The sequence below is a fragment of the Canis aureus genome, chromosome 23 (assembly GCF_053574225.1).
Source record: "Canis aureus isolate CA01 chromosome 23, VMU_Caureus_v.1.0, whole genome shotgun sequence".
NCBI classification, from domain to species: domain Eukaryota; kingdom Metazoa; phylum Chordata; class Mammalia; order Carnivora; family Canidae; genus Canis; species Canis aureus.
The window spans coordinates 29,593,217-29,605,571 of NC_135633.1; the positions used below are offsets into that span (position 1 = coordinate 29,593,217).

The following is a 12,355-nucleotide window of genomic DNA, read 5'->3' on the forward strand; positions in this document are numbered from 1 at the left end:
CCCTCAGTGTCCCTCGGCCTCTCCTTCTTCCCCATCAATGTATCCGTTCTGTGTGCTCCTGGCCAGCAGAAACCAAAGACTTTCACTTTGGTGGGGCAAAGCCAGGGGCCTGGCTTTGGCTGACAGACCCGAATTCAGTCTTAACTCTGCCACTGTCTGGCTCTGTCACCTCGGACAAGTGACTTTGGTTCTCTGAGCCTCGTGTTCCAACTCTGTAAAGCGAGGATGAGAGCCCCACCCACACTGCCAAGGGCTAACTAACAATGGGTGCATGGAGCGCATGTTAGCTCCCGGTCTCAGGGTCAGCTTTACTCTGCTGGCCTCGGGCACCCACAACACCCCAAAGCCCGCGAAGTGACCAGGCCTCGGTGACCCAGGGCCTGCAGGGGAGGGGCGGGCGGGAGAGAAGGAAGCGCGGGCCGGGGCTCTGTCCTCGCTGACCTGGCCCAGAGCTGGCTGCAGCCTGAGCCCTTGGTGCTCTGTCACTGATGACTTTCTGTCTCCTCAGCCTCACCCACAGCCTGTCAGCTAACTCAGAGGAGAGACAAAACACACTGTGTACATCGCGGAAGCCTCCTTTCAGCATCAAAGAAATAAAAGAGATGCGATTTCCCTGGGGAGAAGGTGGAAAAGAAGGAGCATGAGCCTCATGCCGCTTCCCGAGTGATTAGCCCGGCTCATCAACTACTGAGTCACAGAATATGAGAATCAGGGCACCAGCGGATTGTCGAATTTAAGAACACAGCACCCGAGGAGCCGCGGTGTCCTCAGCAGCTTTAGAATCCTGCGGGTCTAATCCCCCACTTTGCAGCCTCCCTATCAGCTGGTGCTGAGGCTCTGCCCACAGGCTGTCTGGGGTTGTGCGTGGCCCCACACCTCGGGGCCCCAGGGACCTGCGATCTCACTGTCCCTTGCTGAACCAGGCAAGAGGGTGACCCAGGCTGGCCCTGGTGCTGAGCGAAGCCCACATGCTGGGACTGCCCAGCCCCAAGTGGCCAGAGCCTGGCCATTCCCAAGGTCAGATCACAAATCATGCTGAACTGGGAGCTGGGAGTCCTGCTTCCCCACTCCTCCCAGGCCACTGATATGCTGTGGGACCCAGGAAAGTCACTGGTGCTCTTCAAGCCTCAGTTTCTCACTCCGTAACAGGAAGAATGACATATGGAAGACCAAGAGGCTGTGGGCTCCCTCGGCTTCTCCCAAACTGACTGCAGCTCCTTGGGCCTGGACATGGGTGGCAGAGGCCCTCACCTGGTACAGGGCCACATTGGTGGGTTCCTGGGGAGCTAGCAGGCTCCTTGCTGACCCCTGGGCCACCGACCTCAGGCTCCCACCTTCCACCGCACTCCTTGAATCGCTCACACTGTCCATGTGCAGCCGCTGGAGGGGGGGCAGGCATGGTCAAGCCCCTGGAGCAGGGTGCGGTCAGCGCCTTGCCCAGCCAACCCCAGGCCTGCCCCGCCTACCCGTCTGCTCGGGGGCCGATGGATGAAGGTGAGCTCCTGGGCTGTCAGCAGGATCCGGTGGGGGCCCCGCACCAGCCGCAGCTGTTGGATGCCCAATCTGGAGGCAAGAGAAAGTACAGGATGGAGGGATGGCACACACGCCACTCCACTTTGATCTGGCCCCTTGGACCTACGCTGATCCAGAGTTCTCTTCCTGTCTCCCCGGGAGTCCCAAACTGGGCTGGGATGGCACCGCTGAGCACTGCCTCCTGCAGAGGCCTTGACCTCAGTTCTGGGCTCGGCCCCTTACCTGATATGCCTGCTGGTCCCTAGCCTGGAAGTTCCCAAACTGCCTGGGAAGGTTCCTGGGGAGTCAGAGCCTGGGGTGAGGGCTGAGGGCGGAGTGCAACCCCTCCCAGTTGTGGCTGGGGCTCAGACCCAGGAAGAATTGTTTTCAATGCTAAAGGGCCCAGGGAGTCATCGTGGTTAAGCCCTCATTGCCCTCAGGGAGGGACAGTCTTGTCTAAGGTCCCAGGCTTCTTCCCCAACTTTCAAATAGACCTTTCCTAGAGGCACCCCAGGCTCCACAGGGTCCTGAGGGAGGCTCTAGGATGGACAGGAGTGCTGGGTGGTCCTGAGGTCCTGGGTTGGAGGGTAGGAAAGCCTCCTGCAGGTTGCCAAGACTGTCCCTACCCCTGTGGGGTAGGGAAGGATGAGGCTCCCGTACAGGCAGAGTCTCACCTGATGAGGCAAGTGAGGGCCCCGCCGGCCAGTACCAGGATACAGGCCAGGGCAAAAGCGATGAGGCTGCCCGGGGGCTGCACATCTGTGGCGGAAGCAGGGCGCATGTGAGTCCTAACAGTAACAACCACACAAGGAGGGCAACCCCATTCCCCCAGCTCCTGCACCTACTCCTTGTCCTTCCTCTGGGAAATGGGAGCACAAACCCCTATCCAAACCCTCCCCAGGGATGAGGCTCAGAACGGCCTCCAAGTGGGAAGGTCCGATCTGTGGCCTGGTCATCACACACAGATACTAATTCCTAGCACTTCCAGCTGGGCTCTTGGGCTCCCTGTCCCCAGGTCCCCATGGATCCTGCCCAGATCCCTTTACAGTCCTGATCATACTATGGTCTTTTGTCTGTTGGCTTATCAGGTCCCTTCCTACTAGACAGAGTAGCTGGATACCAGGGCCTGTGTCTTATTCGCCACACTGTCCCTGGCACCCAACACAGGGCCTGGACAAGGCAGGTACTGAATAAAAATTTTGTAACCCAGTCAATTGCTGTCCTACTTCTTACATCCATGCTGTGATGGGCCACTCACTACCTGTTTTGGCAGCCAGTCTCATTGTCCTTCACTCTGACTGTTAGGAGAGCCCTCCTTACACTGAATCCAAGTCTCCAGCCCTCGTGTCAGGAGCTGGATGTAAAGAGTCTGCTAAGGATCACTGGGCAAGATTGGGAGGGCTACTTTGCTCAGGCAACCCTGGCCTCAGCTTAGGCTGCCAAGGAAGCTAAATGCCCAGCCCTCTTGCTGCCACAGGAAGGGAGCCATCCCTTCTTCCTTCCATGCCTCCTCCCTTCCCTGGTGCACTGCTGTCTGCCCCTTGCTGAGGCCCCAATCTGAGTTAACGCCATCATAATAATAGCAGTGAATACCCTGCAATCCTATTATACTATTGTATTGCATTAAGCACGTATTCTGAGGATATTATGTATTTCATTTCAGTTATTCTGCACAATGACCTCTGGAAGTAGGCATGGTCATGATCACAATTTTGAAACAGAGGAGTTGAAAACAGAAGATGAAAACAGAGAGAAGTTACTGTCTATGAGTGGCAGAGCCTGGGTTCAAACCCAGTGGCAGTTTTTCTCTGGCATCTGGGCTTCTAACCAGAGCACCAATCTGGCTCTCACCCCGGGTCCGAGGGGGTAAGCTCTGAGTCTTTCTGGAGGGAGCCAGCACACAGTATGTGGCAGAAAAGCATTCCAGGCCTAGATGGCAGCAAATGCCAAGATCTGAAGCAGGAGCAGCCTGGTGTGATCACGTGAGGGCAGAGCAGAGCAGAAGACATGCCAAGGAGCCCAGGGGGCCAGGGTGCTGTGAAGCTTGAGGCCAGGACTCCTGCTTAACTCCAGGCAAGGCCAAGCCTCTGCAGGTTCTGCTGGGAGAGTGTCAGACCTGATTATGTTTCTAAAGGATCCTCCAACCTGCCAGGTTGTACAAGGACCAGGGGTAACAGGGTATAATCCAGCAAGAGATGTCAGGGGCCTGGTCCAGGGTGGGGGCAGTGAATGATGAACGGCTCTGCTTCTGGCCAAATTCTAAAGATAGAGCCCCCAGGGTATGTTGACCCACTGGATGTGGGGTATGAGGAGACAGAGGGCTCCTGCGCCTCTGGGAGGTTGGGGGTGCCATTACCTGCAATGGGGAAGATGGTGGGAGGCAGGTTGGGGGCAGATCAGGAGTTCAGTTTCAGACAACATCAAGTTTGAGATGCCTACTAGACCTCCAGGTAGCTCTTTACTGTCAAGTAGGAGATTGGGGAGATATGGAGTTCAGGCGCTAACAAGGATGGAGATGTCAACCTGGGACCATAAGAATGGATAAGTTGCCAAGGGAGCGAGCGCAGAGAGAATGCAGAAAGGCTCAAAGCACCGAGCCCACAGGAGTCGGTGGTAACAGGTCAGCACTGTAGGAGGACAGAAAAGGTGACTGAGAAGTGGCATGAGCAGTGGAGCTGAGCTCTCCCTGGCCCTGGCCAAGCAAGGCAAAGACTGACATGACAGTTGGCCCTAGGCCTCAGCCCCATGGAGGCCATTGGTGGCCTCCATATGGCTGCTCCTGTTAAGAGAATGGTGGACAGAGTCAGTGGAGAAGATTGAAGAGAAGAGGGGAAGTGACATTTAATCCACTTAGCATGGACGCTGTTTCAAGGAATCTTGTTGCCAATGGGAGTCAAGGAATATGGCTTGGGCTGAGAGGAGACGTGAACGAATGAATGAATCTCTAAGGTTAATATTTCAAGAGAATCAGATAAAACAAAGAACGTGGCATATCCTCTTGCCAAAAGAACCCTGAGACTCAGGCAGCAGAGAAGCCAGCCCTGGATAGGACAGTCCAGCCGGTCCCCAGGGTTCCCAGGTGTCACCTGGGGGAGTGGTTTTCACTGAGAACACCTGACCACACAGCCCGTTCTGTCTCCTTGAAGTACAAGGAGACAGAACCTGCTCCTGGACTCGGCCTTGCCCCTCGTGCAAGGACAGGTGGTTGAGGGTGCTAGGTTTTTGTTCCTATTTATGTATCAGAGATGGAGACCTAGAGAGGGTATGCAACTTGCCCAAGGTCACACAGCTGGTCGGCAGCAGCACTGAGCTGTAACCGTAAGTACATTTGCTCCAATGCCGCTGCCGTCTGTTCTCTCAATCCATGGTGGCTGATCAGTTGTATTGGGGATGATCATGACAATCCTGGGCTAGAGTGTAAGTCACCGTGTTTGGATCCCTGAGATAAGGCCCATCCTGGGGCCAGTGCTGCTGCTCAGCCTCCCATCACCCTGGCTTCCCTATTCATAGCTCTGATCACACTGTGTTATGTTGTTTTCAGCTGTCCCTGTCTCTGCCACCAGACCGAAGCCCCTGGAAAGCAGGCTCTGGGGCTGGTCTTCAAGTACATCAGCTCTATGGGGGCAGGGACATCTTTTCATTCACTCCTAGAGCCCTGGGGCTGTGCACAGTGCCTGAGACTTGGGAGGTCCTCCAGCAGTATTTGTGGAAGAGAAGGTGCAAAGAAACAATTGGGTGAATGTAGCTTCATGAGTCTGGGGAACAGATGACACTGGTCCTTCTCAGCATAGGACACACACCCTATGAACATAAAGCAATTCACTCACGTGCTGTGGGGAGCACAAAGGAGGGGCCTTCAGCCCTAACAGGTAAGACAAGTAAGATTTAACCAGGCAAGGTGGGGAGCACTCCAGGAAGAGGAAAATGCATTGGTTGGGTGGATGGATGGATGGATGGATGGACGGAGAGATGAATGGATAGATGAATGGTGAATTACCTCTCACGCATAGCATTTTGGGGTCAAACCAGCAGCTGGAGTCACGTGCCGGAGGGGCCCCTCCTGGAAAGTGTATGGCCCTGTCCAGGGGCTGCACTTGCCATGTGCCTGTGTCCAGAATGTGAGTGGGGACCAGCTGGCTTCCCCGACCATCTGTGTCCAAAATGACATACTGAGCCAGCCTCCTGCCCTTCTCATCTGTCCGGATCCTCTGGCTAAAGCCAGCCACATTCAGAGCCCCAGTATGGTCCCCCAAACGGGCCCCTGAGAGTCCTGCACCATGGCTCTCAGAGCGGTTCAGGGCGTGGGCCAGCAGGACAACAGCATCATAGATGGTCCCAAAGAGCGGGGACACCTGTGGAAGAGAAGGTCCCTCAACTCTATAACCCCATTGCACAGGCTCCCAGACATCTCTGAGCCCCACCTGCAGCAATTGGGTGGATTATTACCCCTTCCAGGCCCCCAACACAATCCTCTCTGGGGTCCCACAGACCTCAGTCCCCTACTCAGTGGTATCACAGTCTCCGAGGCCACCACCAACTCTGATGTCTCACAGGCATCTCAAATCTGCCTGATATGTCTGAATCGGAACCCTCTTTGAGGTAGGTTCTCTCTGATTCTGCTACACAAACCCCACTCTTCCCACACTTTGGGAAATGGAACTACCATCTATCTGGTGTCTCAAGTCTAGGTTTGATTCCCAATTCCTCTCTTTCTCTTGTCCAGTTCATCTTTGAATCTTTTTGGTTTTATTTCAGAATTTATTCCCAACCCAATTGACTCCTCACCCCTTCTGCTCCCTCACTGCTCACCCAGCCCACACAGGAAACTCCTAAAGGCCTCCTTGCTTCATCTGGGTCTCTTCAAAACATTCAGGCAACCAAAGAATTTTTTTTTTAAAAACATAAATCTAGGGGCTCCTGGGTGGCACAGTCAGTTGGGTGGCCGACTCTTGGTTTTGGCTCAGGTCATGATCTCAGGGTTGTGGGATGGAGCCCTGGGTCAGGCTCTGTGCTCAGCACAGAGTCTGCTTCAGATTCTCCCTTCCTTTCTCTCTGCCCCTCCCACTTGTACTCTCTTTCTCTCTCAAAAAAATCTTTTTCAAAAACATAAATCAAATGATTTCATACTTAACACCTGTTGATGGTTTCCCGTTTCACTTATAAGTTGAGACTCCCTACCCTGGCATACAATGCCTCACGTGGCTTGGCCCCAAGCTCATCTCAGACCCCTGTTCCCACCTTTCATGACAATCCAGCCTCTCCATGCCCTCTGCCTGTTCTTCTAGCCTCCAAAGCTCACTCTGCCCCCAGGCCTTTACACCTGACACTTGCCCTGCCTGGTCACTCTCACACAGATCTTCACCTCCCTGCTCCTTCCCATTCAGGACTCAACTCAAGTGTCACCTCCTCACAGTGGACATCCCTGCCTGTTATAAAGCTTGTTACCCACTATTCCATCCCGACCACTCTCTGTTATTTAATCCCGTTTAATTTTTTTGGCAACATTATTGTGATTTGAATTTGGCTATATGGTTGCTTGGGTATTATCTGTTTGCCCCAATATAATGGAAGCTCTCTGAAGGCCAGGGCTGTCTTATCCATCACTGTGTTCCTGACGCCTGGCCCAGGGGCACAGCAGAAAGACTCAGTTCACGTCTGTCAGATGAATGGCTGGTTCTAAGGCCCTCCATCAGCATCTGCATCCCTGTCACCACCTCCAGACACTGTTTCCTTCTTGTCACCAAGAAATAGACATCCCAAGAGGGACTTAAGCAGCTGAGTCTTATACATCAAAGCTGAGCCAGCACCCACACCCCCACCACTGGCTCTCCTCAGATTTATAGCAGTGACTCCGGAAAAATTTCCCATTCTCCCACACCCCAATATCTCTTCTACCCATCTGCACAATTTGCTAGGCAGATGCAGAGGAAGACAAGGGACAGTGTCTGAGAGAAGAAGAACAGCTGGGCCAGAAATGAAAATTCCGGGCACTGAGTTGGAGATAGAAAAATAGAAGCATAAAGTCACAAGAGAAGGAAAGTTGACAAAGCAGGCCGAGAGCAATTAATAGACACACACATGCCTGAACACACGCACACACACACACACACACACACACACATAGACATGAGAGAGAGAGAGAGAGAGAGAGAAAGAGATAAAGAGAGAGAGAGTTGGAGAACATATATCTAGGGACTAGGGAGAGACACTTGGTCCGACAAGGGACAGGTCATGTACCCACAGTGGAGGTGGGACTGGTTGGCCAGGTGGTTGGCTGGCCAAGGCCAAGAAGGCCTAGAGTGGGTGAGAAATGCACGTAACCTGCTTGCAGCCCCACACCCTGGGCCCTGTGAGGGCCGGTACTGACCTACCTGCTCTGGCTCCAGGTGGGCAGCCACTTCTCCACTGGCCTTGGCAGCTTCAAAGGCCTTGTCCACAGGGTCAGACTCCAGGCTGATGGTGAGGACTGCATCATAGACCTCCTGCAGGGGCCCACTGTTGCCAAGGGCCAGGTAGGAGTGGTTGCGGTAGGGCAAGGCGAAGAGCATGGTATCGTAGGGCAGGAAGACCAGCCTCCCATCTGCTAGGCCCTGGGCCCACGCTCGGCTTAGCAGGGCAGTCTGCTCCAAGCCCCCCAGGAGTGCCGAGTGCATGCACAGCACCACAACTAGGGGTAGAAGCGGCAGGCTTACCTTGCAGGCCTTCCCTGAAGCCCAAGGTTTGTGGCCCTGGAGAGCTGCTCATGGCTCTCAGGTCCACTCCCCTACCATGAACACATTGCTCTTTACCTTAGTGAAGGAGATAGGGCCTTGGTGATAAGGCAGCCAGTTTTGTCCCCAGGCACCCAGGACAGAAGAGAGCCCCTGTCCAAGGCAAGGGCCTCACACACCTCTCCCAGGTAGAGATCCCCTGGGTCTTTCCTCTCTTCTCCACTTGGGTCCCTGGCCAGGGCTACAGCCTCACCCAACAAAGGGTCACCACTCACCTTGGCCGTGGTCCAGGTTCCTACTGCAATCCCCTTCTCTAGGAAATCCAGGGAAACGGAGCCACCAAGGAAGGCTAGGGGTTCCCCTGCTGGTGCCTGAGGCCCTCTGGTCATGTGGGAGTCAGAGCCTGGAGCCCTGGGCTCTGCGGAGCCTCTGGATGCTGTGTGGGCCACGGACCACGAGCCACTTGCTCCCTGTCCTGGCTTAGCAGGGAGGACCCTCAGAGACTCACTCACTAAGACTGGGAAGAAACAGAACCAGGGCTTCCTTTGCCCCAACTCTTCTGCCTTGTGCTTGTTCTGGCTTCTAACCCCAAAAAAGCCTTTGTTTTATAAGTTGGGGGATCTGTTCTGCAGTTGGCCACAAAGGAAAGCTGGTGGCCACATCCGGGAGGAAGCATGGACTGGGCAAGTTCCACACTGATGGCAAGCGGTGGTCACTGATGCTGGGCACTATTGTAAGCCCCTTATGTGCTGTAGGCCTCTCATCTCCACAACCCTATGATGGAGGGGGTTTATTAGCCTCAGGTCACTGATGAGGACACTATAGCACAGAGAGGTTCAGTGAGTTGCCGGAGGTCACACAGCTGGTAGGAGGTGGGGCCAGGAGTGAGACTCCGGCAATCCAACCTCAGGGAATGTGTCCTGAACCAGTCTCACTCCTGGCCCCCGAAAGCCCCCAATTTGGTTGGAACTCAATAACCTGCAGCAGGGGTGGAGGAGGAGTCTGATGAGGTGTCCCCCACCTCCTGCCACGGTGCTCTGGCCACACAGAACTGAGCTGTCCATTTTCCTAGTCCCATCAACATGTTTCCTCCATTCCTTTTCTCTAGCCCTTTGCCTGGAACACCTTCCTCTTCCTTGCCGCCTGCCATCAACTTCTTCTCAGGCCCTACCCTGGTGCCACCTCCTCTGTGAAGCCCTCCCTCCCCCAGAGTAAAGCAGCTCCCGTCCAGCTCCCTGGGCACCCTCTCCCCTCCACCTCCCTAGGCTCCTAGCCAGGCTCTGGCCCCGAGTAGCACTCAATGTGGCTGAATAAAGTGTTTACAAAGTGCTCAGCATCTGCTGCTCATGACCCTGCGAGAGAGGTGTCATTATCCCGATTTCACCTGTTGGAAAACCAGGGCTCAGAGAAGCGAGGTCCTGTTCCTCATGGGCAGCAGGCTCACTGGGGCCAGGTCTCACTGCCCACCTGGCAGGAGCTCCGGATGCGGCCACACCAGCTCGGGGGCCGCCCACCCACCCTCCCCGTGCAACGGCTTTGATTCGCTCAGATGGAGGACACAGTTGGGGGTTTCAGAAAACACTTTCCTCTGCTACCTCCTGAGACCTCCAGGGCCCAGCTCTATTCCTCCTCTGATTCTCCAAGCTCTATTCCCTTGGACGGCCTTGACCTCTCTGTCATAACCACCTGCTTATATACCTGTGTCTCTATTAGATAGTCTCCCCAGAGACCCTCCCCCTTGTCTGTCCTGTTCACCCATGCGACCCAGCACTCAGCACAGCAGGGACTTGATAAATGCAAGAAGAGATTTATCAGGCCACCCAGCTGGCTCAGTAAGTGGAGCATGCACCTCTTAATCTCCAGGTTGTAAACTCCAGCCCTGCGTTGGGTATAGAGATTACTTAAAAATAAAATCTTAAGAAAAAAGTGATTCTGACTCTAGCTGCCTTCCTGGGCTCAAATACTGCTACATTCTCATTTCCCTCAGTTTACCAGGCAGGAAGCGAGAAAGCTTTTGGCTCCCACTCCACAGAGCTTGAGTCAGAGCTCAAAATCTGACTGCACGGCTTGCCAGCTGTGTGACTTGGGCAAGTTACATACCTTCTCTGAGCTGCAAAGTGCAGAGCTCCACAGGACTAGCTCACAGAGCTGCTGTGAGATTAAACGCAGGGCTGTCATCAAGTGCTCAGGCCAGTGTCTGAGGCAGAGAAAACTCCCCATCAGCGGCCATATGAGGCCCTGTTGCCCGCGGGAGGAAGGCACCCATGTACACTTACTTTTCAGGCCATCCACGCTGCAGAGCTGCTCCAGGACCTCCGTGGCCCCCTGCTCTCCAGGTCCTAGAGAGGTCACCAACCCCACAGGCAGCCCATGTGTCCTGAGAGTCATGGCCACCTGCCGGGCTGTGGCCACCCAGATGTCCTGGTGGGAGGACACAATGGCCACGTGAGCCCAGCCAAAGTGTCTCATGATAGACAGCAGCACATGGGCAGCAGAAGGCAAGGTGGGCACCAGCTCACTTCCTCCTTCCGGAGCTCCGCACGCCCAAGAGAAGAGGGTCTTGCCCCAGCCTTGGGCCAGCAGGGCTGCTGCTTGGCAGTAACCAGGATTGACGGGACCCACAAAAGCAGCTATGGTATTCTTGTGGGCCAGAAATGTGGCCAGGGCGTGAGGGGTGTCACAGCCTGTGGGAAGGACCACGGAAACCAGCCTTGAGCCCAGCACCAGGGAGGAGTCCTGGTTGGCTTGGTCCACAGCCAGTTGGGCAGCCACACTGGGGAGGGCCTGGGCAAAGATGGGGTCACAGTCCCAGGGACCCAGCACCCCTAAGGTGAAGGTTCCTGCCCCCAGGGCCAGATCAGGGAGGGAGCCGGCCCACAGAAGAGCACCCCAAAGCACCACAGAGAGAAGAGGACGGAAAAATGCTGTCCTCAGATGACTGAACGTGGACCCCCATGGGCCCTGGCAAGGCAGGCACATCTTCCCATGTGGCAGCATCCAGTACCAACCTTCAGGGTACAAGCCTCCCTCTAGTCCTGGGAAAAAGGGACAAGAATAAAGTTGCTTTCTAGCATTTTCTGCCATTACTCCCTGCATGATTCTGAAGCAGACAGCACCTTCCCCCAGAATCTCAGCCTCCTCATTGATAATATGAGGGATTTGGGCCCATGATATCTGAAGACATCCCCTGCTGCCCCCACTCGAGGGGCCTAACATCCTCTCTGAGACTGTCTCACAGCCTGGTGATGCCCACGCACAGTCCTGGGCTGAAGTTCAGGCTCTGGACTCAGAATGTGCCAGCCCTGGCTCACTGCTTCCCATCCTTCTTGCCCTAGACCAATCCCTGAGGTTTCTGAGTCTCATTCCCTATTCCTGTAAAAATGTGGAAAACAAAGCCTACTTTATGTGATGACTTAGCATAATCTCTGGTCCTTAGGTGTTCAATAAATCCTGCTTTTCTCAACCTATGATTTGTTTCCTGCACTCATCATCCCAGGTGGGCTAGTTCTTCGGGTGCCCTTCTGAGCCTGCCCCTGCCCTTCCCCTCCAGCCCAGCACCATCCCACAGCACTTGACTCTGCTGGACTCTGGGGCTCTGTAGTGCTACCAGGGCCTGGATACGGGCAGGGACCTCATCGTGTTTGCAGCAAGTGGGTTTACAATGCACATGCACAGTCCCATCTCTAATCCCCTCGGCCCTGTTCAGACAACGATCTTTCTATCTTCACTGTACAGGTGAGGAAACTAGGGGAGATGAATGGAGTTGGCGGAGAGACAGGATAAGGACAAGTCTCTCCAATGCATCCTCCAACCCATGCAGGACCTCCTTGACAAGGATATTCAGACTAGAGCAGCCCCACTCCATCCTACTGTCCCCGACTTTGATGTCCACCCTGAAGCCCTACCACTTCTGCTTAGCCTCTGCCAACAGCCTTGTTGTGGCCCATTCCCGATCCATGGCACTCAGCCAAGTCATCCCACCTCCCTCATGCAGCCAGCAGCCTTCCACTATGGGTGCCCCAGGAAGGTGTAAAATCCAATCTCACCCTTAAGAAATTGCCAGGCCGATAGGGAGGTAGTTTCCAGCCAAATGAAGAGCTGACCACAAGTGCAGGCAGTAGGCAGGACCAGTA

At 54.8% G+C, this 12,355-nt stretch overlaps 1 protein-coding gene across 1 annotated transcript in view; it reads right to left on the reverse strand.

Moving 5' to 3' along the window:
* The window catches only part of LOC144295184 (guanylate cyclase D-like), a 39,861-nt gene that overhangs the window by 26,853 nt on the left and 653 nt on the right, over positions 1-12,355 (reverse strand). Inside the window, exons 2-7 of the mRNA XM_077867628.1 lie at positions 10,499-11,257; positions 7,884-8,179; positions 5,510-5,864; positions 2,187-2,271; positions 1,467-1,563; positions 1,252-1,380 (exon numbers count right to left, since the gene is read on the reverse strand). Coding sequence (XP_077723754.1) covers positions 1,252-1,380; positions 1,467-1,563; positions 2,187-2,271; positions 5,510-5,864; positions 7,884-8,179; positions 10,499-11,257 — 1,721 coding nt within the window. The remainder of the gene's footprint in view (positions 1-1,251; positions 1,381-1,466; positions 1,564-2,186; positions 2,272-5,509; positions 5,865-7,883; positions 8,180-10,498; positions 11,258-12,355) is intronic.